Raw genomic sequence first — 25,126 nt, forward strand, 5'->3', positions numbered from 1 at the left:
ATGGTTTTGGATGCAAAATATTTTAAAACTACAGAACCCAGTGAAGAATATCTCCAACAACATAACTTTTACTTTAAAATGAACTTACCATAAATCAGTATCCGTGATTTTATTGAAAGGTATACTCCTTCCTTTTTCTACAGTAAAATTAAGTTGATTCTGTCAGGTTTTGATTATTGTAAAATCGTACGCTGTAAATATACAGGTGTGACTTGTCCAACCAACCTTCTCCCACATATCCCACTGTGCAAAGTTACACCGGCCCGTAATTTGCGGTCAGCGGCGTAGCGAAGGCGCTCCCCGCTGGCCTCGAAGAAAGCTGCCCACAGAGATCTTGCGCTCTCTGTGGCAAGAAGTTTACCTTTCTCGACGTGCAATTGATTGCAGCACTGTGTAATGGGAATCCCCTATCACAGAGCTGCAGTGACGTCAACAAGCTGTCTAAGCAGCCAATCACATTGAAGAATTCTCACAGGCAGCAAACCAGGAAATAAAATAGCACCGATTACCTGCACTTTTTAAAAATGTTACAGAGAGAGAAATAAAGATTGGGACATACACATGGGATTAAGGTAGAAGCTGAAATATTATGAACGAACTTTAAAAAATATATATATATTTAAAAATTATTATTAGGCATTTTTATCATAATGGAGAAATTTGGCATTCCACCAATATAAAATTAATTTTTCAGGGCCAAAACAGTTGTTTATCAAGGAATGGTAGCGTAGTGGTTATGTCACTGGGCTAGTAATCCAGAGGCCTGGACTAATGATCCAGAGACGTGAGTTCAAATCCCACCACGGCAGCTGGGGAATTTAAATTCAGTTAATTAAAATAAATCTGGAATAAAAAGCTAGCATCAGAAATGGTAACCATGAAACTATCGGATTGTCGTTAAAAACCCATCTGTTTCACTAATGTCCTTTAGGGAAGGAAATCTGCCGTCCTTACTCGGTCTGGCCTATATGTGACTCCAGACCCACAGCAATGTGGTTGACTCTTAACTGCCTTCTGAAATAGCCTAGCGAGTCACTCAGTTGTGACAAACCGCTAGGAAAAATAATAAGAATGAAACCGGATGGACCACCCGGCATCGACCTCGGCACTGGCTACAGACACAGCAACGGCACACCCAGCCCAGTCAACCTTGTAAAGTCCTCCTCACCAACATCTGGGGACTTGTACCATACTGGGAGAGCTGTCCCACAGACTAGTCAAGGAACAGCCTGGCATAGTCATACTCACAGAATCATACCTTTCAGCCAATGTCCCAAACTCCTCCATCACCACCCCTGGGTATGTCCTGTCCCACCGGTAGATCAGATCCACCAGGGGTGGCAGCACAGTGGTATACAGTTGGGAAGGAGTGGCCCTGGGAGTCCTCAACATTGACTCCGGACCCTATGAAGTCTCATGGATTCAGGTCAAACATAGGCAAGGAAACCTCCTGCTGATTCTCACCTACCGCCCTCCCTCAGCTGATGAATCAGTACTCCTCCATGTTGAACACCACTTGGAAGAAGCACTGAGAGTAGCAAGGGCACAGCATATACTCTGGGTGGGAGACTTCAATGTCTATCACCAAGAGTGGTTCGGTAGCATCACTACTGACTGAGCTGGCCTAGTCCTGAAGGACATAACTGACAGTCTGGGCCTGCAACAGGTGGTGAGAGAACCAACACGAGGGAAAAACCTACTTGGCCTCGTCCTTACCAATCTATCTATTGCAGATGCATCTGTCCATGAATGCATTGGTATCAGTGACTACCGCACAGTCATTGTGGAGACGAAGTCCCATCTTCACACTGAGGACACTCTCCATCATGTTGTGTGGCACTACCACTGTGCTAAATGGGATAGATTCAGAACAGATCTAGCAGCTCAAAACTGGGCCATCAGCAGCAGCAGAATTGTATTCCACCGCAATCTGTAACCTCATAGCCTGGCATATCCCTCACTCTACCATTACCATCAAGCCAGGGGACCAACCCTGGTTCTATGAGGAGTGTAGAAGAGCATACCGGGAGCAGCACCAGGCATACCTAAAAACGAGGTGCCAACCTGGGGAAGCTGCAACACAGGGCTGCATGCATGCTAAACAGTGGAAGCAGCATGCTATAGACAGGGCTAAGGGATCCCACAATCAACGGATCAGATCAAAGCTCTGCAGTCCTGCCACATCCAGTCGGGAATGGTGGTGGACCATTAAACAACTAATGGGAGGAGAAGGCTCCATGAATATCCCCATCCTCAATGATGGTGGAGCCCAGCACGTGAGTGCAAAAGACAAGGCTGAAGTGTTTGCAACCAACTTCAGCCAGAAGTGCCGAGTGGATGATCCCTATCACCCTACTCCTGAGGTCCCCACCATCACAGAAGTCAGTCTTCAGCCAATTCGATTCACTCCACGTGATATCAAGAAACGGCTGAGCACACTGGATACAGCAAAGGCTATGGGCCCCGACAACATCCCAGCTATCGTGCTGAAGACTGGTGCTCCAGAACTAGCCGCGCCTCTAGCCAAGCTGTTCCAGTACAGCTACAACACTGGCATCTATCCGACGATGTGGAAAACTACCCAGGTACAGGAAACTTTGGTTTATCCGGAGGTTAACTGTCCGGAATGCTCGAGCCACCGGCAAAAATCAGGAGCCGTTTCGTTAGTTTTTTTTTCTTTTCGTTGCTTTTTTCTCAACAGTCAAGCTCTGCAAGGTCTCGCTGAAGCTGTTGCTAAGCTACAGAGACGCTACAGAGATGCTTGCAAGATACGGCCGACTGTTTAGAAGCTGTTGCTAAGGGTTTGTTGCCAGATACGGAGCTCAAAATCGCCGTATGTTTCAACATTAGCGCTGGTTTGTCCGGCAGTTTTGATGGGACAGCAACAGCTCGGTCCCGTCGGTGCCAGATAGCACAAAGTTTCCTGTTTGTCTTGTCCACAAAAAGCAGGACAAATCCAATCCGGCCAATTACCGCCCCATCAGTCTACTCTCAATCATCAGCAAAGTGATGGAAGGTGTCATCGACAGTGCTATCAAGTAGCACTTACTCACCAATAACCTGCTCACTGATGCCCAGTTTGGGTTCCGCCAAAACCACTCGGCTCCCGACCTCATTACAGCCTTGGTCCAAACATGGACAAAGGAGCTGAATTCCAGAGGTGAGGTGAGAGTGACTGCCCTTGACATCAAGGCAGCATTTGACCGAGTGTGACATCAAGGAGCCCTAGTAAAACTGAAGTCAATGGGAATCAGGGGGAAAACACTCCACTGGCTGGAGTCATGCCTAGCACAAAGGAAGATGGTTGTGGTGATTGAAGGTCAATCATCACAGCCCCAGGATATCGCTGCAGGAGTTCCTCAGGGCAGTGTCCTAGGCCCAACCATCTTCAGCTGCTTCATCAATGAGCTTCCCTTCAACATAAGGTCAGAAATGGGGATGTTCACTGTTGACTGCACAGTGTTCAGCGCCATTCACAACTCCTCAGATAATGAAGCAGTGCATGCAATAAGACCTGAATGACATTCAGGCTTGGACTGATAAGTGGCAGGTAACATTTGCGCCACGGAAGTGCCAGGCAATGACTATCTCCAACAAGCAAGCATCTAACCACCTCCCCATGACATTCAACAGCATTACCATCGCCAAATCCCCCACCATCAACATCCTAGGGGTCACCATTGACCAGAAACTTAACTGGACCAGCCAAATAATACGGTGGCAACAAGAGCAGGTCAGAGGCTAGGTATTTTGTAACGAGTATCTCACCTCCTGATTCCGCAAAGCCTTTCCACCACCTACAAGGCACAAGTAAGGAGTGTGATGGAATACTCTCCACTTGCCTGGATGAGTGCAGCTCCAACAACACTCAAGAAGCTTGGCACCAGCCAGGACAAAGCAGCCCGCTTGATTGGCACCCCGTCCCCCGCCTTAAACATTCACTCCCTCCACCACCGGTGTACCATGGCTGCAGTGTGTACCACCTACAAGATGCACTGCAGCAACTCGTCAAGGCTTCTTCGGCAGCACCTCCCAAACCCACGACCTCTACCACCTAGGAGGACAAGGGCAGCAGACGCATGGGAACACCACCACCTCCAAGTTCCCCTTCAAGTCACACATCCTGACTTAGAAGTATATCGTCGATCCTTCATCGTCGCTGGGTCAAAATCCTGGAACTCCCTACCTAACAGCACTGTAGGAGTACCCTCACCACACGGACTGCCGCGGTTCAAGAAGGCAGCTCACCACCACCTTTTCAAGGGCAATTAGGGATGGGCAATAAATGCTGGCATTGCCAGCGACTCCCAGATCCCATAAGTGAATTTTTAAAAATGCAGTTAAAACCCCAGCTGTACCTATTCCAACAAGGCTTAACATTTAATGGGGTATTTAACAGCAATTGTAGCACGTAAAAGCTCAAGTTTTCGTCAGTTCGAATGATTTTGTTGATTTCACAGATTGTCGGCTATGCAGTGGGGTGGTGGGGGGGCACCCACAGCGCAGCCTGTGTCGGAGCAGTGAATGACTGATCGCAGCTTCAGGATTGCCGTGCTTAGATGCGCTTGTGCTAAATCCTGAAGTTACGGTCAGTTTCAGAGGGGTAACGATGGCGAACGCTCCAATGACTTTAGATAGCGCCATAATGAACAGCAACATTCATCAGTTACTGCAGCAACTATTGTTGTCAGCCTGAGAGAACACTGAATAACAGATACATTTAACTGGAACTCAATGGACTAAAGCTGTCTTCAGGCTGCCAAGCTGTGGAATTGTGCAAACAGCTATAGGTAAACAGCGCTGATTAATTACCAACAACAGAGACAGGAGGGACATGCTTGTCATTTCGGTGTTCTTGGATTCCAGCTGAATTATTGCATGATGGGACACACAAGATTTGTGAAATGCAACTCAGTCCACTATAATTTAGAACAATGTCAATGAGTATCGTGTGATCGGATTCTGCTGTCATTTGCGTCAAAGGAGGAACGCAAGTATTTAGGTTCAAAATCCGTCGAGTAATTCAGTGCTCAGAGGGAAATAAAATTCACCTTCTGTCAAAGAGCCTAGTCTGCAACAACAAAGACTTTGTTTTCTTATTTATAGCCTCTAGGATATAATCTGTCAGTTTACACCTCATCTAAGGGACTTTAATTCACTCTTTAGTTCTCACTATCATTCTATACTACACCGTGACTTCTAATATGATAATGGCCCAGAAATTCGGGTCCCCACGGGTGAGTACACACTGGGCACTCATGCTTAGGCCCAACGAAAGTGCCGGTTTCGTGCATGCACTGCCCATGCGCGGGAAACCGAAACTTCTGGTCCCTTAAAGGAAGGGGTTCACAGGTCGAACGCGTGCGCCGGAGAGGCAGCGCGTGCGCCTGGAACTTTCATTTTTTTTTACAGGTTTCTCCGGGAGGGTAAGTCTCCAGCAGCTACGCTTTTAAAAAGCAGGCGCAAGGCCTGCTTTTACATAGAACATAAGAACATAAGAAATAGGAGCAGGAGTAGGCCAATCGGCCCCTCGAGCCTGCTCCGTCATTCAATAAGATCATGGCTGATCTGATCCTAACTGCCAATCCACTATCACAGAACCATCTCCTGCATCTAACAGAATTAGACACACGAAATAGGAGCAGGATCAGGCTACACGGCCCCTGGGCCCGCTCCGCTACCCACAGGGCCATGACCGATCCGAACCTAGACTCATGTCCAAATTCCTGCCTTTTCCCCGTAACCCTTAATTCCCTTTACTTCTAGGAAACTGTCTATTTCTGTTTTAAATTTATGTAATGATGTAGCTTCTACAGCTTTTTGGGGCAGCATATTCGATGGACCTACCACCCTCTGAGTGAAGTAGTTCCTCCTCATCTCAGTTTTGAAAGAGCAGCCCCTTATTCTAAGACTATGCCCCCTAGTTCTAGTTTCACCCATCATCGGGAACATCTTCCCTGCATCCACCCGATCCAACCCCTTCACAATCTTATATGTTTCAATAAGATCGCCTCTCATTCTTCTGAACTCCAATGAGTAGAGTCCCAATCTACTCAACCTCTCCTCATATGTCCATCCCCTCATCCCCGGGATTAACCAAGTGAACCTTCTTTGTACTGACTCGAGAGCAAGTATGTCCTTTCTTAAGTATGGACACCAAAACTGTACGCAGTATTCCAGGTGCGGTCTCACCAATGCCTTGTACAACTGAAGCAATACCTCCCTATTTTTATATTCTATCTCCCTAGCAATGAAAGCCAACATTCCATTGGCCTTCTTAATCACTTGCTGCACCTGCATACTAACCTTTTGAGTTTCGTGCACCAGAACCCCCAGATCCCTTTGTACTTCAGTACTTTCCAGTTTCTTGCCATTAAGATAATAACTTGCTCTACGATTTTTCCTGCCAAAGTGCATAACCTCACACTTTCCAGTATTGTATTCCATCTGCCAAATCTCTGCCCACTTACTTAGCCTGTCTATGTCCCCTTGCAGGTTTTTTATGTCCTCCTCACTCACTACTTTCCCCCCCATCTTAGTATCATCTGCAAACTTTGATATGTTACACTCGGTCCCCTCCTCCAAATCATTAATATAGATTGTAAAGAGTCGGGGACCCAGCACTGACCCCTGCGGAACACCACTAGTTACTGATTGCCAGTCTGAGAATGAACCATTTATCCCAACTCTCTGCCTTCTGTTAGATAGCCAATCCTCTATCCATGCCAGAATATTACCCCCAATCCCGTGATTTTTTATCTTAAGCAATAATCTTTTGGGTGGCACCTTGTCAAATGCCTTTTGGAAGTCTAAATACACTACGTCCACTGGTTCCCCTTTATCCACCCTATATGTTACTTCCTCAAAGAACTCCAGCAAATTTGTCAAACATGACTTCCCCTTCATAAAACCATGCTGACTTTGTCCTATTAAATTATGATTATCCAAATGTCCTGTTACTGTCTCCTTAATAATGGACTCCAAAATTTAACCTACCACAGATGTTAGGCTAACCGGTCTATAGCTTCCAGCCTTCTGTCTACTGCCCTTTTTAAATAAGGGTGTTACATTAGCAGTTTTCCAGTCTGCCGGGACCATTGCCGAGTCCAGGGAGTTTTGGAAAATTATTACCAATGCATCCACAATCCCTACCGCCACTTCCCTCAAGACCCTAGGATGTAAGCCATCAGGTCCAGGTGATTTATCCGCCTTGAGTCCCATTATTTTACCGAGTACCACTTCCTTAGTGATTTTGATCGTGTTTAGCTCCTCCCCCCCTTTAGCCCCCTGTTTGTCCAATGTTGGGATATTCTTAGTGTCTTCTACTGTAAAGACTGATATAAAATATTCATTCAGTGTTTATGCCATCTCCATATTTCCTACCATTAATTTCCCGGTCCCATCCTCTAAGGGACCAACATTTACTTTAGCCACCCTTTTTCTTTTTATATAACTATAAAAACTCTTACTATCTGTTTTTATATTTTTTGCTAATTTACTTTCATAATCTATCTTCCCTTTCTTAATCAATCTTTTTGTTATTTTTTGCTGTCTTTTAAAGTTTTCCCAATCCTCTATCCTCTCACTAGATTTGGCTACCTTATATGCCCTTGTTTTTAGTCGAATACTATCCTTAATTTCTTTACTTAGCCACGGATGGCTGTCTTTTCTTTTACACCCTTTTCTTCTCAGTGGAATATATATTTTTTGGAAGTTGTAAAATAACTCCTTAAATGTACACCACTGATCATGTATCGTCTTACCCTTTAATCTATTTTCCCAATCCACTCTACTCAATTCCGCTCTCATACCTTCATAGTCTCCTTTATTCAAGCTTAGCACGCTTGTTTGAGATCCAATCTTCTCACCCTCTAATTGAATATGGAATTCAACCATGTTATGGTCACTCATTCCAAGGGGATCCTTTACTAGGACATTTTTAATTAATCCTGTCTCGTTACACAGGACCAGATCTAAGGTTGCTTGCCCCCTGGTCGGTTCAGTTACATACTGCTCAAGAAACCCATCCCTAATACACTCAATGAACTCATCCTCAAGGCAGCCCTGCCCAATTTGATTTGTCCAATTAATATGATAGTTAAAATCCCCCATAATTATAGATGTTCCCTTATTACAAGCCTCAACTATTTCCTGATTGATACTCCGTCCAACAGAGTTGCCACAGTTCGGAGGCCTATAGACTACACCCACTAGTGTTTTTTTCCCTTTATTATTCCTTACCTCCACCCAAACTATTTCATTGTCCTGATCTTTTGACCCAATATCATTTCTCTGTATTACAGTGATTCCTTCCTTTATTAACATAGCCACCCCACCTCCCCTTCCTTCCTGCCTGTCCTTCCTGATCATTAAATAACCTGGTATGTTTAATTCCCAGGCATTGTCACCCTGCAGCCATGTTTCTGTAATGGCCACAAGATCATACCCATATGTAATTATTTGTGCCATTAACTCATCTATTTTGTTACGAATGCTACGTGCATTCAGATATAGAACTTTCAAAGATGTTTTGTGACACTTAGTTCCTGCTTTTGCCCTTTTTATTACTTTACCTTTTACTCCATACCCTCTGCCCCTTCCTGACATGCTCTGGTTTTTAATTTCCCCACTGCGACCTAAGTCTATGACCTTCTCTGTTGTCATTTGTATTATTTGCTCTCTAGGAACCTCCCCCCCACTAGTTAGTTTAAAGCCCTCTCTGCAGCCCTAGTTATATGATCCGCCAGGACTCTAGTCCCAGCACTGGCCAAGTGAAGCCCGTCCCAACAAGGTAAGTGGTGAATTAATTAAAATTAAAACATTTTTTCCACAGGTTTATTATTTTTAAATACTTTAAAAGAAAGGTAAGTTTATTTTTAGCCGCATTAGAAAATGTAATTAATTTTTTCAAAAATTTAAATTATTGTTTAAAATAGTTATTTTATGTAATTTATAGTTATTTTAAAAATGTGATTTAAAAAAAAATGTATTTGAAGTTTTAGTTATGTTTTGGGGCTTATAGTATTTATAGTTTTGACAGCTCTTCCTGTCAATTTTATGAATGGGCATTTCCCTGCTACCATTGGCTCTCCATGGCCCACATGATCCCAGGGGATGCTTCGAACTAACTGCACCCCTGGGATCCACAAGCACTGCGCACCGGCAGTTGGAGGAGGCCCAGGATCGGAATCCCAAGCGGGCCCACAGCACAGTGGCCATCGCGCTAGGTAAGTGCAGGTCGGAGGCTTGCACCCACGGGAAGCCTCCGACCCGAATTTCTGGGCCAATAGATTTTGCTTACGTCTAGTAGAGACAGTGTATAAAACACATGCTCCATGCTTCTTTTATTTGACTCCCATGTGTAATGTAGTTCATCTATCTACCCCAGATTAGATGGTTTCATTACCATATAAACCTCCAGATAGAGCAGTGGAGGCAAAAAAAAACAGGAGTCATTACTTTAAATTAAACTGTGGGAGTGCAATTAGGGGGCAGAGGTTCAAATTAGTGAAAGGTACTTTTAGGACTGATACCAGGAAATTCTTCTTCACAACCTCTGCCCCCTAATTCTACTCCCACCATTTAATTTAAAGTAATGATTCTGGGTTAACATTTTTTAAACCGTTAACAATCTTATGTACGTTACGTCTCGGATACCTAATGTCCAGCCTGAAAAACCCAAGTCTATCCAATCTTTCCTCATAACTCAGATCCTTGACACAAGGGTTCAGTCCTGTGGCTCTTCTCTGTACGGCCTCCAGCACGTGACCATCTCTCTTGTTCATTGGTGATCAGAACTGGCACAATATTCAGGTGTGGTCTGACCAGAGCACTATACAATTTGACTTATACGCTACTGATCTGGCTATGTAGTTCAACATCCTATTAGCTTTGTTGATTGTTGCTCTGCAATTATTGCGCATGATTAGCGTTGAGTCAACTAAGATGCCTAGGTCTCTTTCAGTTTCACCTTTAGCTATTTCAACACAATTCATTACATAGAATTATATTACACATAATGTACAGCACAGAAACAGGCCATTCGGCCCAACTGGTCCATGCTGGTGTTTATGCTCCACACGAGCCTCCTCCCACCCCTCTTCAGCTAACCCTATCAGCATAACCTTATATTCCTTTCCCCCTCAGGTGTTTATCTAACTTCCCCTCAAATGCATCTATGCTATTCGCCTCAGCTACTCCATGTGGTAGCGAGTTCCACATTTTAACCACTCTCTGGGTAAAGAAGTTTCTCCTGAATTCCTTATTGGATTTATTAGTGACCATCTTATATTTAAGCCCCTAGTTTTGGTCTCCTCACAAATGGAAAAAAAAATTCTACCTCTACCCTTCAATTCATGAACTACATCCTTCATATGTGTAGCACTTTCATCTGCCATTGTTCTTCCCACTTGCATACTTTGTCCTGCTCATTCTGTAACTTCTGAGCTGCTATCTCTGATTCCACTGTCCCTCTTAGTTTGGTATCATCCGCAAATGTGTTCACTTTGCATTGAGTTTCTGAATCCAGGTCTTTTATGCAAAGTAGATACAGCAGTGGCACCAGGCTGAGCCCTGAGGTACCCCACGCAGTATTCCCCACCCCACTCCAACATAACTCTTCTAATGAGTACTTGTTTTCCAATTTTCAGCCATTCTTATCCATTTCCAAGGTTTGCCCTGAATCTCCACATTTTTGAGTTTAGTAGCCTTTCATGTGGAACTTTATCAAATGCCTTTAGGAAGTCAAGGTACACCATGTGATAGGGCTTCCCACAGGCCATAGTTCAGGAGGTTGGGTAGGCAGGATTTTCCCCTTCTGAATCCATGTTGACTGTTGTTAATTAGGTTATTGATTTACCTCAAGTTTAGTCCTGATAATTGCTTCCATTATTCTACACGTAATGAAAGTAAGACTAATGGGTCTATAGTTGCCTGTGTCTGTTTTGTCACCCTTTTGGAATAAGGGCACTACATTAGTCATTTCATTTAAACAAAAACCATTGATTTTACTTTGGCTTTGTTTGGAGAGAACATCTTCCCTTGTGAATACTTGGAGGAAGTATTCATTCAGAATATTTACTATATGGGGCTCATCCACAATTTAAAACCCATTTACATATTTTACGATTTTCACTCTTCCCTGACTGGGCTCATGGTGTTGTGGTACGGAAAGAATTCATACTGTTATGCCATCCAATCATCATGTATACCATGATACCTGTTTCTCATATATTCCATTCCCAGACTGCAAAGCTGATCAAAAATGACAGTGATTGCATTAGCATAAGAATGTAGCAGTGGAAAGCAAATTGGAAGCACATTGCTAAATATTACAGTTAAATGTTAAAGTACGGTAAGCTAAATGTAAATGAGCAAATCAGATCAAACTTCAACATTCTTATTCAACTATTCATCTTGTGTAATGCTTTATCAGGGCATGGATTTACCAGAATTCAGGTTCTCAGTATTAATATAGCAGGGAGATGGTCATCCCAGGATCCGGAGGTGAATTCTAAGTTTTGGAAATTACGGGAGCTTATCAATCCAAGCTTATAACACGTGTTTGAATGTATATGAGACTGATTGATGATGGACAACAAAAAATCTATTGATTACCTCTTGATGTCTCCCTCAGCACTAGCTAAATTGGCAACTCACAGGGTATCTGGACAATTTACATACACACTAAAAACGCCATGCACATTACACGCGCTGTTATTTCCCCTGCAAAGATCCTGGGCCAATCTTCCACTCCTTCTATCAACATGGGGCCCTTCCCTGAGAGAAAGTGCAAAAACCATCCTTGAAGGGCTGTATTTGTTGTTTGTGAACTTTGTGATGTTTGCCAGAGGTAATCTAAAGGAACCCGAGATTATAATTGGGTTCATTTAGCAATATTTTCCTTATTTAATCTAAAAGAGTTTTAAAAAATATTTTAGTAGCATTTGATATTTCAGACACCTGCATTTGTTTACAGCATGCCACAACATTAAAATATTAAAATAATACTTCAAAGCTCTGCAGCCAGCTGAAAAGGAGTAACATATTCTTCAAATACAGTCTCTCAGAAAATAGACGAGACAATAAAAATACATTAAGTATTTTTGTCTACTAAAGGAAAAAGGAAGAACAAATCCTCCAGAGTAGCACATTTTGTATTAAGGAAAATTGCCCTCAGGGTTTAGACTTGCCTTACCTCTGGTCATTACGATTCCTGCCAGTACCTTATGCCGCGCATGTGAGGAGGTCAGACTGCCTGTCAGCTCTTTGAATTTCTCTGTCACCAGCTGGAATACTGCATCAGCAAACTCCTGAAAGACACGGGCACATTTCATTGTTGTGAGGCTGTTTTTTTTGTTGTTGCGTGATCTTATGTTCTCCACTCTGGTACAAATACTGAAGGCTGCCAGTTCCACAGTTCCTTCTCTTCCTGAGCAATTGTTGAGATAAAAAGAAAAGCAAGTGATTTTTTTTTCTGTGTTTAAGTGCTGGATAATTTCACTTACAAGTTGAATTATTTTCTACCTTGAACAGCAAGGTAATGAGCCTGGTTCATTCAGCGTGTAATACCAGTACATACCCTCCATATTCCTTTGTTATTTCTCTATCTTCACTGCTGTCTTCAAGTCATATGTTGTGGCCTGCTATTAATCTTCCCTTCATCTTTCTAATTCACTTTTTATACTACATATAAGTTTTAAATCCTTTTAATGATTCATTTGTTCAGGTGAAAGTACAAATAGGTATAATTGAATTTGACAAATGCAGAGCAAGTTTTCCATATCCTCAGGTACTAATTTGTTTTATTTCTCTGTTTCTGTGAATAAGAATGATGAATAATACTGTCCTTAGCCTGTTGTTATCACTATATCATAATATGGGCGCATTTTGCCATTCTCATTACAGTCATAGCTTTTAATGGCATTTATACCTAATTGAAGTCAAGTGATTTTGTTACCTTTGTGCTAGAAATCTAGATTTTTGTGATTAATGTATAATCATGAGTATGTGGACATTTAAAAAAGTTCCTTGGATTATTAATTCCAGCAAATAGATAAAAACGAAAGGTTGCCTTAACGTAGTCGAAATGTATTCACTATCTTTAAGACAGAAACCGTTAAAAGATGAAAATATCTCAATTTCTTTCTATTAATCAATTTGTAAAAGGGGGTTGATTTTTTGGTTGTTGCCTGGAACACTTTGCATGTGATGATACTGTGCACTAACTGCTACTCTGTACTTTCAACATTATCTTTAAATGTCCTCTAATGGAACATCACATGTTGCCTAAAAAGCAATTAAGGCAGTTATTTAGAGCAGATCTCAGCTGACTGTCAGTCAGACAGGCATTGCCTGTTTTATTTGAGCTGCTGAACAAATGCTGCCTAAATCAGATCTGATGTTGGTTTAATCCCTCCTACAACCTCACCCCGATTATGCAAGTATGTTTACACCCAGGTATCACTCATCCGTGAGTCATTCAACTATCATTATTAATGATGATGCAAAACCTGATCTATTTTCAGTGGTTTGATTAATATTTGAACTTTCAAAAGACAAATTACGTTATGCAATGCAAATGATTTAACGGAACACAGCAAATATATATTAAAGTCCTGTGTTTTGTCTGTCACATGTCGGGGTCATACTTGCATGTCACTTTTTAGTACGCGAATTTCTTTGACGCAATTACACGATTGTCAGCAAGACTGGCCATTCACAGAATATGCCAGGATTTGCTAATTCTAGCCCCTGCCCCCGTTTTGCATTCCTGGAGAATTAATGAGAACAAACCCATTTTTAGGAGCAGTGAATTATTATTTTTCATACAAAACATCAAAACTTCGTAAAGCACAAAGGGGGTGAAATTTGAGTAAGTTCAAAAAAACAGGCGTGGGGATCGCGATGCGCAATCTGCTCGCGCCCATTGAAAGCTGCCTGCTACGTTACATGATTGTGGCACACAGTCTCACACTGAACGTGTTGTTGACAGGTTGTGCGCTCAGCAGAGAGTCAAAGTTCACGATGTTCGCATGAGGCTAGTTTTACTTAAAGCTAGCCTGCGCCTCTTAAAGGCAGTTTGAACATTTTAAAGGTGAGCTGCCTTCTGGTGATGAAAGATGTTAAGAGAGTTTCAGCACAAACCCAAATGGCTCAACAGGCCAGGGAAAGGGCGCCCAGGGTCTCAGACGCAGCACTCGAGGCCTTTGTGCAGGGGGTCTACCCATAGGGGTCAAGCACTCCCTCCAGAAAGAGGACCAGATCGCCGAGGTGGTCACTGCCAGCAGTGTCGCCCCCAGGACGTGGCTCCAATGCCCAAAGAAGTTTCATGACCTCAGACAAGGTCAGTGAATGCATCGTCAAAAGCCATCCCCTGCCAACTGCACAACTAGCCTCACACACAGCTCAATCCACGACCCCTACCGCCCCCATCACTCATCTACCAACAATCTCTACCAAACACAAGGCACACCTCACATTCCTAGAATCACTTCATCCCCTTGGAGGAGACGGTGCTGGCCATTCTTGGCAGGGACATGACTGAGCCCGTGGACAGCGGCCGGGCTGAAAGAATACAAGATGCCGGTATCCTCATACGTTATCCTCCTTCTCACATCCCACTTCCCCCTCATCCCACAATCTCTTCTGATTTACAAGCCACACAAGGTGTAAGCATGCACCTCTTGCTTTCCCGCCCTCCCTTCACCACACCCCTACTCTTGTGCCTTCCTCATTTCAGACACCCAAGAAATCCAGCCTGCCCAGCCAGTGGTTGAACAAGGAGAGGGAGAGGAGAGTGAAGAAGAAGAAACACCGTCACTCGATTTGACACTCCCAGCCACCAGCTCCTCAAGGTCGTCCTGCAAGGCCATCTGCAGTGCCCCCCACTGGACGTCCGCTGCCTTCCACCAGCCATGCACCAGCCATTGGGGTAGCACTGTGTAGAAACACTAGGATAGGCAAAGACACACACAAGACAGTCACTAAGGGATTGATTTTTTGATGTAATATTGGGTGCATGTATGGATAAAATGGATTGGAAAGTTTGCTTTGTGGTGGCTTTTATCTCAGCAATGTGGCCAAGAGGACGCTGAGATGCTCAGTAACAGAGGGACAGTAAGGCGTGGTACAAATGTTGAAAGGGGAATTGGGGTTGTGGTCACTGGGACCGCAGATGGATGATTCCATCCCTGATATCGTGACCTCAAGGGGTTGTCTCCTTCCTTCCGCCTCCTCCTCTTCCGCTTCTTCTTTTTCTGCTTCCTCCTCTTCCGCTTCCTCTTCCTCCTCCTACTCCCTCTGCAAGTAGCTTGTCCCCTTTGCTGCCTCTGCTTCACCTCCATGTGATGCTGCAGCCCAAGGGGGACTGCAACTAGAGCCCCCCAGGACTGGGAGCAAGTGGTGTTCTCAGAGGCCTTCCTTTCAGAGCCATGGGCTTGAAAACGTCCAGCAGCACTCCCTGCACACTTTAACAACTTTTAAAATGTCTTACACCAAGCCACTACTCAAATAAACTGTACAGGAACAAGCACAAAAGCAAAAATCAAAACTTACCTGAAAGTTGCTTGCATCCCTTTAAGTAGCGCTGGTGGGGGGGTCCGTCTTGCAGCTGAACGCCTGTTCAGCTGTGCGTGCTTTGGAGAGGGCAGCAATGTCCAAAATAGCAGGATGTGCATCAAATCAGTATTGCACGCTACTGATGTCATGACCTGCCTCATTACCATTATCTAGCCACGCTGCCGACCTGCCCAAAATGGCGGCCGCTGCGGGAAGCGAGGCGGCTGCCATTTTTTCTGATGAAGTCAGCCTGCTAAGGTGCTGAATTTCACGGCCAATCGCTCTGATGTTTTCCCTCGAAGTAGCTTTGTTGTAAAAAGCATCACAGGTTAAATGATTACTAGATAAAATACTAATAACATGCAACCCTTAATAAAAGGTTCCACAGCTAAACATAATAGCTTTGATATCACTTGCATGATGGTTCTAAACAGGCTTAAAGTGCTCAAAATTAGGGATGTTATATACCAGAGGGTGCTAAGTGGCACTAGAAACAAAATCTACAAAATGCTGATGGCAATTCTGAGAGTCAATAACTTTAGAGAACGTCCCATTGGATTGGAAACATGCCAACATGAGTCCTATTTTCAAAAAATTGAAGCAAATAAACCAGGCTAACTAGAGGCCCAGTAGCCTCACATTGATAATCCAGTTAGCCTGGTTTCAGAAGAGGCAGATCGTGCCAGATCATCCTTTTTGATATATTTGCATCCTAACTGTGCATTGGAAAGCCTTGTCATGCAATCTCAGACTTCCAGAAAACCTTCAGTAAAGTCCCACATGATATGGTGCTACACAAGCTTAAAGCCGTGGGTATCATAGGTAAAGCCTGAAGGTGAATAAAGAATTGGATGGAAGAGAACCAGTCAGCAGTTACTAGTTCAAGGAGTGTACTGTGAAGATGTACTGAGTGGAGTAACCCAGGGAAGGTCCTCCCCCTACTGTTTCTAATCTCATTCATGTTCTCCAGTACCTCCATGGCCTCGCCCCTCGCTATTTCTGTAACCATGTCCAGCCCTACAACCCTCCGAGATCTCTGCACTCCTCCAATCCTGGCCTCTAGCGCATCCTCACTGTTAATTACACCATCATTACATGACCGAGCCAGTTCAACACCATTCATGAGGTATGTCCCATCTTCTTATGCCAATGTGTAGTAGCTTGTACTTATCTGTACTGAATGTCATTGTCAGTAGCTCTGCCCACTTTGTATAGTCTTTCTGTAGTTCCTTAGATGACCCATCAGACTCCATTGGTACTCTCACCTAATCGGATCAATTTGTATTCAAGGGCATTTATTTACAACAACAACAACCACAAAGTGCATTTATATAGTGCCTTTAATATAGTAAAATGTCCCAAGGTGCTTTCCAGGGGCGTTATCGAACAAAATTTGACACCGAGCCACATAAGGAGATATTCGGACAGATGACCATAAACTTTGTCAAAGAGGTAGGTGTGGTGTATGTAACCTGTTCCACCTTAAGAGAACTACCTTAAGAGATGTACTACTTTCTCTTGGCTGCTGTATACTGTAATACTGTAATACCGGTGGTGACCACACCGGTATATAAGTGTTGTGCAAGGATTTGCTGGGCAGTTCAGCCTTGACCTTCGAATAGTAAAGACCTGTTAAAAGTTATTCTTGTTGTCTGTGTCCAGTGATTGATCCTAAACCTAACTGGAACATACAGACTCAACAGTGGCGACGAGTCCGATCTTACCCTGCGGCAAATTTACATCCAAGGCAGCTTCATCCTCAAAACGGGCGTCGAGAAGAGGCATCCGCCCTCATCATCCTGCTGAGCACCATCGCACGGGAGGCATCGAGAACCCGGGTTAAAAAGAAAAAGAATTCTGACCACGAAGCCCTCCATCAGCGACAGGCAGTGTTCATCGCTTCTACCACGGTGGTGGGTAAGCCGATCAGCGACACGAGCAGAAAGTCGGCCGCGTTGACTGTGGAGTAGGGGAGGGAAAACGGAGGAATAAGGGCGGAGAGCTCGACCACAGCCGGTAGAAAGGGCCGGGCTGCAATCGAGGCCGAGAGGCGCAGCGACTGGGGTAGCTTAAGGCTCGAGAGCCGCGGAGAACTCAAACGCAGCCGGTGTAAAGGACCGGGCTGCAAGCGGGGCTGCAAGGCAAAGCAGCGTCGGGGAGTTGAGAAGCTTAAGGCACGAGAGCCGCGGAGAATTCAAACGCAGCCAGTGTAAAGGACCGGGCTGCAAGCGGGGCTGCAAGGCAAAGCAGCGTCGGGGAGTGAGAACCGCTGGGGAGGCGAGAACGGCAGCAGCAAGGCAATCGCCATTGCAGCCAGCGGGGGAAGAAGGCAAACACGGGAATCCGCCATTGTAGTCGGCGGGGGAAGAAGACGAGCGCGGGAAAGACCGCCAAGCGCGGGAAGCCGCCATTTTAGTAGGCGGGGGAAGAAGACAAGCGCAGGAAGCCGCCATTTAAAAAAAAAAAAAAAAATTTTTTTAACTTGCAAGGATGCCAAAACATGGGAGCATTAATACCTTTGATAGTGATGTCGAAGATTGGACCACGTATGTAGAACGCATGGAAGTTTATTGTAAAGCAAATAAGGTACCAGATGATGAGAAAGCATTAACCTTATTAAGCTCAATGGGGGCGAAGACATACGGGCTATTGAAGCACCTTCTATCACCAATTAAACTGACGGATCAGACCTTCGCGAATATTGTTACTGTCCTGAAAAATCATTTAAACCCCACGCCGCTGATGATAGCGGAACGATTTAAATTTTACAGAAGAACGCAGTTGAAAGACGAAAGCAACGCTGAATTTTTAATTGAACTACGTAAGCTATCGAAGTACTGTCAGTTTGGGACAGGGCTAGCAGATGCGCTGAGAGATAAATTTGTGTGTGGATTGTTAAAAGAAGGAACACAAAAGCGACTGCTTGAAGAGAATGATCTTACGCTTGATAAAGCTGTCACTATTGCAGCATCGCAAGAAGCTGCAGCAAGAGGCACTGCGGAAATGCAGCTACGGTCACCGGAACTCTGTACCAATCAAATGGTCTTGAGTACAGCAAAATGTTATTGTTGTGGAAAGACAACACACGATCAGAACCAGTGCTGGTTCAAAAATCAGGAATGCAGAAAATGTGGCAGGCTTGGTCACATAGCTAAAGTATGCCGGTCAGGAAAGAAGACCAGCAACAAAAAGTCACCGCAGGAAAAGTACAAAAAGGTACACAAGGTGACAGAGAACAGTTCGAATGAACAGAAGTCAGATTCAGACGCCAGCAGTAATGAACTGGGTAGTCTAAGAGTACACAATGTTGGTAAGGAAGCAGACCTCCAAACAATTTGGGTCACACTTCACATAGCAGGAGTCCAAGTGAAGATGGAATTGGACACTGGATCGTCATTGACGGTCATGAATAAGAAAGATTACAAAAGGTTATTCCCACATATTCCCCTACGGGATACGGAGATTGTATTGAAAACATACACGGGGCAAAGAGTATACCCCATCGGGAAGATAGAGGTAAAGGTGGTCCACAAGGGCAAAGAAAGCCGAGGAATGGACTTATATGTGCTACCTGAGGGAGGTCCACCACTACTGGGACGGGAGTGGATTAGGAAAATAAATATGGACTGGCATTCCTTAAAAGCACTAACGGTAGATTCTGGTACAAAAGATGTCAAACCTAAACGATTGTCCAGAATATTGGACGATGCTAAAGAGGTGTTCCAACAGGGACTGGGAACACTGAGAGGAATTACGGCAAACATCAAGATTGAAGAACATGCAAACCCGAAATTTTTCAAAGCCAGACCGGTACCTTATGCAATACGACCTGCTGTGGAAGCTGAGCTGGAAGGGCTAGAACGTTCAGGAGTACTGTCTAAGGTAGACTGGAGTGAGTGGGCCACGCCCATTGTCCCAGTCATGAAGCGTTCATCGAGCAACAAGCCGGGGGAACCGGGGAAGGTTCGCATCTGTGGTGATTTAAAGATCACTGTTAATCTGGTGCTTCACACGGTGCAGTATCCGCTTCCACGGATTGAGGATATCTTCGCTTCATTGTCTGGCGGGAAACACTTCACCAAGATAGACCTGGCGCAGGCGTACTTACAGATGGAAGTTGAGGAAGAGTCACGCCAGTACCTCACGATCAACACGCATAGAGGCTTGTACCGGTATAATAGACTGGTTTTTGGAGTGGCATCGGCTCCAGCAATTTGGCAGAGGGCCATGGAGCAGGTATTACAGGGAATTCCAGGTACACAATGTTACCTGGACGATATTCTGATTACAGGAGATGATGACGAGGAACACCTTGCAAACTTGGAACTGGTGCTCACCAGATTGAAAGAATATGGTCTTCGAGTTAATCGCCAGAAATGTGAGTTCTTTCAGAAGCGGATCTCGTACTGTGGTCATGTCATTGACCAGGAGGGGCTTCACAAGTCTCCTGACAAGATTGAAGCTGTTGTGAAGGCTCCCGCTCCGGATAATGTATCCCAATTGAGGTCGTTTCTAGGGTTGATTAATTATTACCATAAGTTTCTGCCAAATTTATCCACGGTGCTGCACCTGCTGAACGCTCTTTTGCAGAAGGGAGTACCATGGAAGTGGAGCGAGGACTGTAAGAGGGCCTTTCGCGAAAGCAAGGCATTGATCACCTCAGAGGAAGTGTTGGCTCACTTCAACCCAACGCTGCCTATTCGTTTGGCTTATGATGCTTCTCCATATGGTATTGGGGCAGTACTCTCACACAAGTTGCCAAATGGCCAGGAGAGGCCAGTTGCGTTCGCATCCAGATCATTGACCTCCGCTGAGCGCAATTATGCTCAGATAGATAGGGAGGCTCTCAGCCTTGTGTGGGGAGTAAAGAAGTTTAATCATTACCTGCAGGGCCAAAAGTTTACGCTTCTGACAGACCACTAGCCGTTGGTATCCATTTTTAACCCTAAGAAGGGTGTTTCGGTGATGACAGCACAGAGACTCCAGAGATGGTCCCTTTTCCTAGGGGCACATCAATATCAGATAGAATTCAAAGGTACAAAGCAGCATGGTAATGCTGATGGGCTGTCGCGCCTGCCACTACCTACAGAGGAGGAGGCACCGACGGTTGACCCTGTTGAGTAATTTCACTCGACCATCATCGAATGTTTACCAGTCACCAATGCAAGTATTGAAAGAGAAACCAGGAATGACCCGACACTGTCCAGGGTCTACGAAGTGACAGTGAAGGGATGGCCAGCACATGGTGATCCACTGTTACCGGCATTCTCAGCAAGACGAGAACAGCTGTCCGTCTGTCAAGGAACATTGATGTATGGAACAAGGGTGATTATTCCTCCTAAGTTAAGAGAGAGAGTTCTAAAGGAACTGCATGAAGGTCATCTGGGGGGAGTCAAGATGAAAAGCCTTGCTAGGGCTTATGTGTGGTGGCCGGGTATCGACCAACAGATAGAGGAGCTGACGAAAAGCTGCTCAGGGTGCCAAAAAGTGCAAAATGCACCTCCGATTGCACCGCTGCCTGCATGGGAATGGCCTTCAACCCCATGGCAACATGTACATATTGACTTTGCTGGTCCTTTCATGGACTCCATGTTTTTAATTGCGGTGGACGCACATTCTAAATGGCCAGAAGTGATTAAGATGACTACCACTACCTCGGAAAAGACGATCGCGGTGTTAAGAACAATATTTGCGAGAAATGGATTGCCAGAACAAATATGTTCAGACAACGGACCGCAGTTCGTGTCAGAAGAATTCCAGGGATTCATGAAGAAGAATGGGGTGAAACATTATACCTCTGCCCCATATCATCCGGCTACAAACGGGTTGACCGAGAGATTTGTACAAACGTTTAAAAAAGCAATAAAGGCCATGAGCGAAGATCAGATTCCACTACAACACAAGGTGGACAAATTCCTACTGGCATATCGAAACGCCACTCATGCAGTGACAAACCAAAGTCCTGCCATGATGTTCTACAACAGGAGGTTGCGGTCCAGGTTGGACTTGTTAAAACCAAATGTGCGGAGGGAAGTTGAAAACAAACAGTTCCAGCATATAAATAACAAAACCACTCGGAGTTTCGAAATAGGACAACCAGTGTTAGCCCGGGACTATAAAAATGAGAAATGGCAATCTGGAACAATTCGGGCCAGACAAGGACCCCTGATGTACACGGTAGATATTGGTGAAAATGTAATACGGCGTCATGCTGACCAACTGGTAGAATCGAGAACAAGGGTCGGACCCATGGTTATGGCAGAGACAACCGTGAAAGAAGTTAGTGAACCTGAAGCATCTACCTCAGAAGTGAATGTACCTGATGATGATGTCCAATCCATAAGAGACCAACTAGATGAGTCACCCCAGCAACGAGAATCAGAGACCCCTGAAAGGCGTTATCCAACTCGAATCAGGAGGCCTCCTCAGAGACTGAATCTTTGAACTGTTTTGCATGAAGTTGTATATATATATGTTATTATGTTATGTTAAATGGGGATATAACTGTTAAGCTAAAAAGGGAGGATTGTGGTGTATGTAACCTGTTCCACCTTAAGAGAACTACCTTAAGAGATGTACTACTTTCTCTTGGCTGCTGTATACTGTAATACTGTAATACCGGTGGTGACCACACCGGTTGTGCAAGGATTTGCTGGGCAGTTCAGCCCTGACCTTCGAATAGTAAAGACCTGTTAAAAGTTATTCTTGTTGTCTGTGTCCAGTGATTGATCCTAAACCTAACTGGAACATACAGACTCAACAGTAGGTTTTAAGGATCATCTTAAAGGAGAAGAGAGAGGCAGAGAGGCAAAGGGGTTTAGGGAGGGAATTCCAGAGCTTAGGGCCTAGGCAGTTGATGGCACAGCTACCTATGCTAAACTTGTATCGAACCTTGGTTAGACCACACTTGGAGTACTGTGTACAATTCTGGTCGCCATATTATAAAAAGGATATGGAGGCACTGGAGAGGGTGCAGAGTAGATTTACAAGGATGATACCAGAAATGTGAGGGTACACAGTACCTATTAGGAAAGGATGAACAGGCTGGGTTGCTTTTCTCTGAAAAAAGAAGGCTGAGGGGTAACCTAATAGAAGCCTTTAAAATTATGAAAGGTTTCGATAGAGTAGATACGGAGAGAATGGAGGAAAAATTCGGTATCGCCCCATTTGGGGCGCTATTATTGGCGGTGCGCAAAGTTTAGCGCCTGGCGCTAATTATCGCCTCCAACAGCAAACTTGGCTTTTATCGCCCCTGGAGGTGATTGGAGTGCTAAATCAGGCGCTACACACCTCTCTTAAGGCACTAAGGCCGAGGAGTGAGGCGCTACCTCACAGCGCTGGCGAAGCTCATGTGATTTCAGTCAGCAATGGAACACAGGCACACTGGCACCGTCCAATTCTTAAAGGGGAGTTCTGATGAATGGTCATCGACCTGAAACGTTAAATCTGTTTCTCTCTTCACAGATGCTGCTTGACCTGCTGAGTTTCTCCTGCACTTTCTGTTTTTATCTTAAAGGGGAGGGTTGATCTTGCTCTCCATCCACATCCTGCTCATTGCAGCCTTGAATCTCAGCCTGAATCTCAGCCTGGAGAGACCTGTACATCAAATCTGCTGGAAAGAACAATAGAGAGAACCAGGGGAAGAGCTCAGAGTGCAGACCCCACAGTCTCTTCTAAATCGATACAAGGAAAGGCAAATCAAAACCAACCTGCAAAGTGCTGCTCAGTACCCAAAACTCCTTCACACAGCATTGAATCTCTCCAGAAGTCTCTCTCTCTCTCTCAGAATGCGTAGTGCAAAAATGTCACAGACAAAAAAAGGCAAGAAGTGGTCGCCTTTAAATAGCGCTCCCCTAGTCCCTTTCTGACAGCATAATGCTCCCCTCAACCTGTCGTTGCTAGCGGCAGGCGGTAAGGCAGGGGGCGCCACTCAATTTCCGGTCTGGGACACTAACGGGGCGTTGCACACTCGACTGACATCATGATCTGCCGGCGCAGGAGATCGTGGTGGTATTGTTTAGTGCCGCCGCAAAATGTCCGGTCAATTTCACGAGAGGCGCAGATATCGCCGCACCCGGGCGCTAGTTGCTTTGCGCCCCACTTAGCGCCCTCTTAAGGCGCGAACGGGTGGCGCTACCAACTGAATTTTCCCCCCAATGTTTCCACTTATGGGGAAGAGCATAACTAGAGGCCATCAATATAAGATAGTCACCAAAAAAATCAAATAGGGAATTTAGAAGAAACTTCTTTACCCAGAGGGTGGTGAGAATGTGGAACTTGCTACCACAGGGAGTGGTTGAAGCGAATAGTATAGATGCATTTAAGGGGAGGCTAGATAAGCACATGAGGGAGAAGGGAATAGAGGGTTATGTGGATAGATTTAGATGAGGAAAGACGGGAGGAGGCTCGAGTGGAGCATAAACGCTGGCATAGACTGGTTGGGCTGAACGGCCTGTTTCTGTGCCGTATATCCCGTGTAATCCTATGTAATCCTATTGTATGTCTTGGTCATTTTTGGACTTTTCTCAAAAGTTTCCCAGCCAAAGATTAAACCAGATAAAGCAGAACATCCTAATTTTATTTTGAAGACGTTCAGAGAGTTGGTCTACTTTGAATTCCCCTACTTTGACTCTAGTCTTCACTATGGACCAGGATTCTCTTCACTGTCAAGTTCTGAGGGCTTCTTCTTCGCACTGTCTGCTACAACATAGCTGTGACAGAATTTGGACATCCTTCTCCCACGCCTAGCTCTGTTTGACCACGTCTCTGTCACTCAGATGTTGCAACAGCTTTTCAAAACACTTGTCACTGTGGAAATATGCTTCTGCGGCATCTTTGTATTAGTATTGTACTTACAGTCTCGCAAGCCATTTATGTTTCAAGCTGTGTGACAAAATCATGTGCAAACAAAACACCAGGGTGTTTACATACAAATCTGATCTACTTGCACCTCTAACCGCTTTTTTTCAAATCAACTTTTTTTCCCCCTGCACATCACGGGGTAAGTGACAGCTTGAGTTCTGCTGCCTTCTAAAACTTTGAAAGTTCTCTGAAGTGTAAATTAAGAATGCAACTCCAGATTCCCAACAACGACAGGTTACAGTGAAGCAAATGTAATCTCTGTGATGTTATTGCATTATCATTTTCAGCATTCCTGCTATTTTGAGCAAGTTTGAACAATTTTCCACACCGTCTCCAAGGACTGCTGTTTGTGCTACGCGGTGGCAGTGAGACGAGAGATAGGCGGCACTATAATTGATGACTGTATGGCCCAGGAGACACTGTGAGTAACAAGGAGCCACTTGAAGTAGTGTGCAGCCACCTGACTGAAGGAAGAGTGAAATGTCGGCTGCTTATGAGATTTGTTTGCTTTTGTTTGGAAACTCAACATGAATAATCACATTCATCTACATAATCGTCATTCGAACACTTTTTTTATGACATTAATTGCCCGCTTTGATTGCCTTTAGGCTAGTGTCATATCAGATGCCTGGCTGCTCACCTGTTTTGCTGCTATCAGTTATACACTAACAATTTCCTAAGCCGTGAAGTTTGGATGGGATTTTTA

At 44.6% G+C, this 25,126-nt stretch overlaps 1 protein-coding gene across 1 annotated transcript in view; it reads right to left on the reverse strand.

The window, feature by feature from the left end:
- The window catches only part of adarb2 (adenosine deaminase RNA specific B2 (inactive)), a 409,469-nt gene that overhangs the window by 168,924 nt on the left and 215,419 nt on the right, over positions 1–25,126 (reverse strand). Inside the window, exon 3 of the mRNA XM_085987599.1 lies at positions 12,197–12,311. Coding sequence (XP_085843725.1) covers positions 12,197–12,311 — 115 coding nt within the window. The remainder of the gene's footprint in view (positions 1–12,196; positions 12,312–25,126) is intronic.

Source organism: Somniosus microcephalus, chromosome 5 (genome assembly GCF_052327205.1).
Source record: "Somniosus microcephalus isolate GS21.2 chromosome 5, FLI_Smic_1.0, whole genome shotgun sequence".
In the NCBI taxonomy this organism is placed as follows: Eukaryota; Metazoa; Chordata; class Chondrichthyes; order Squaliformes; family Somniosidae; genus Somniosus; species Somniosus microcephalus.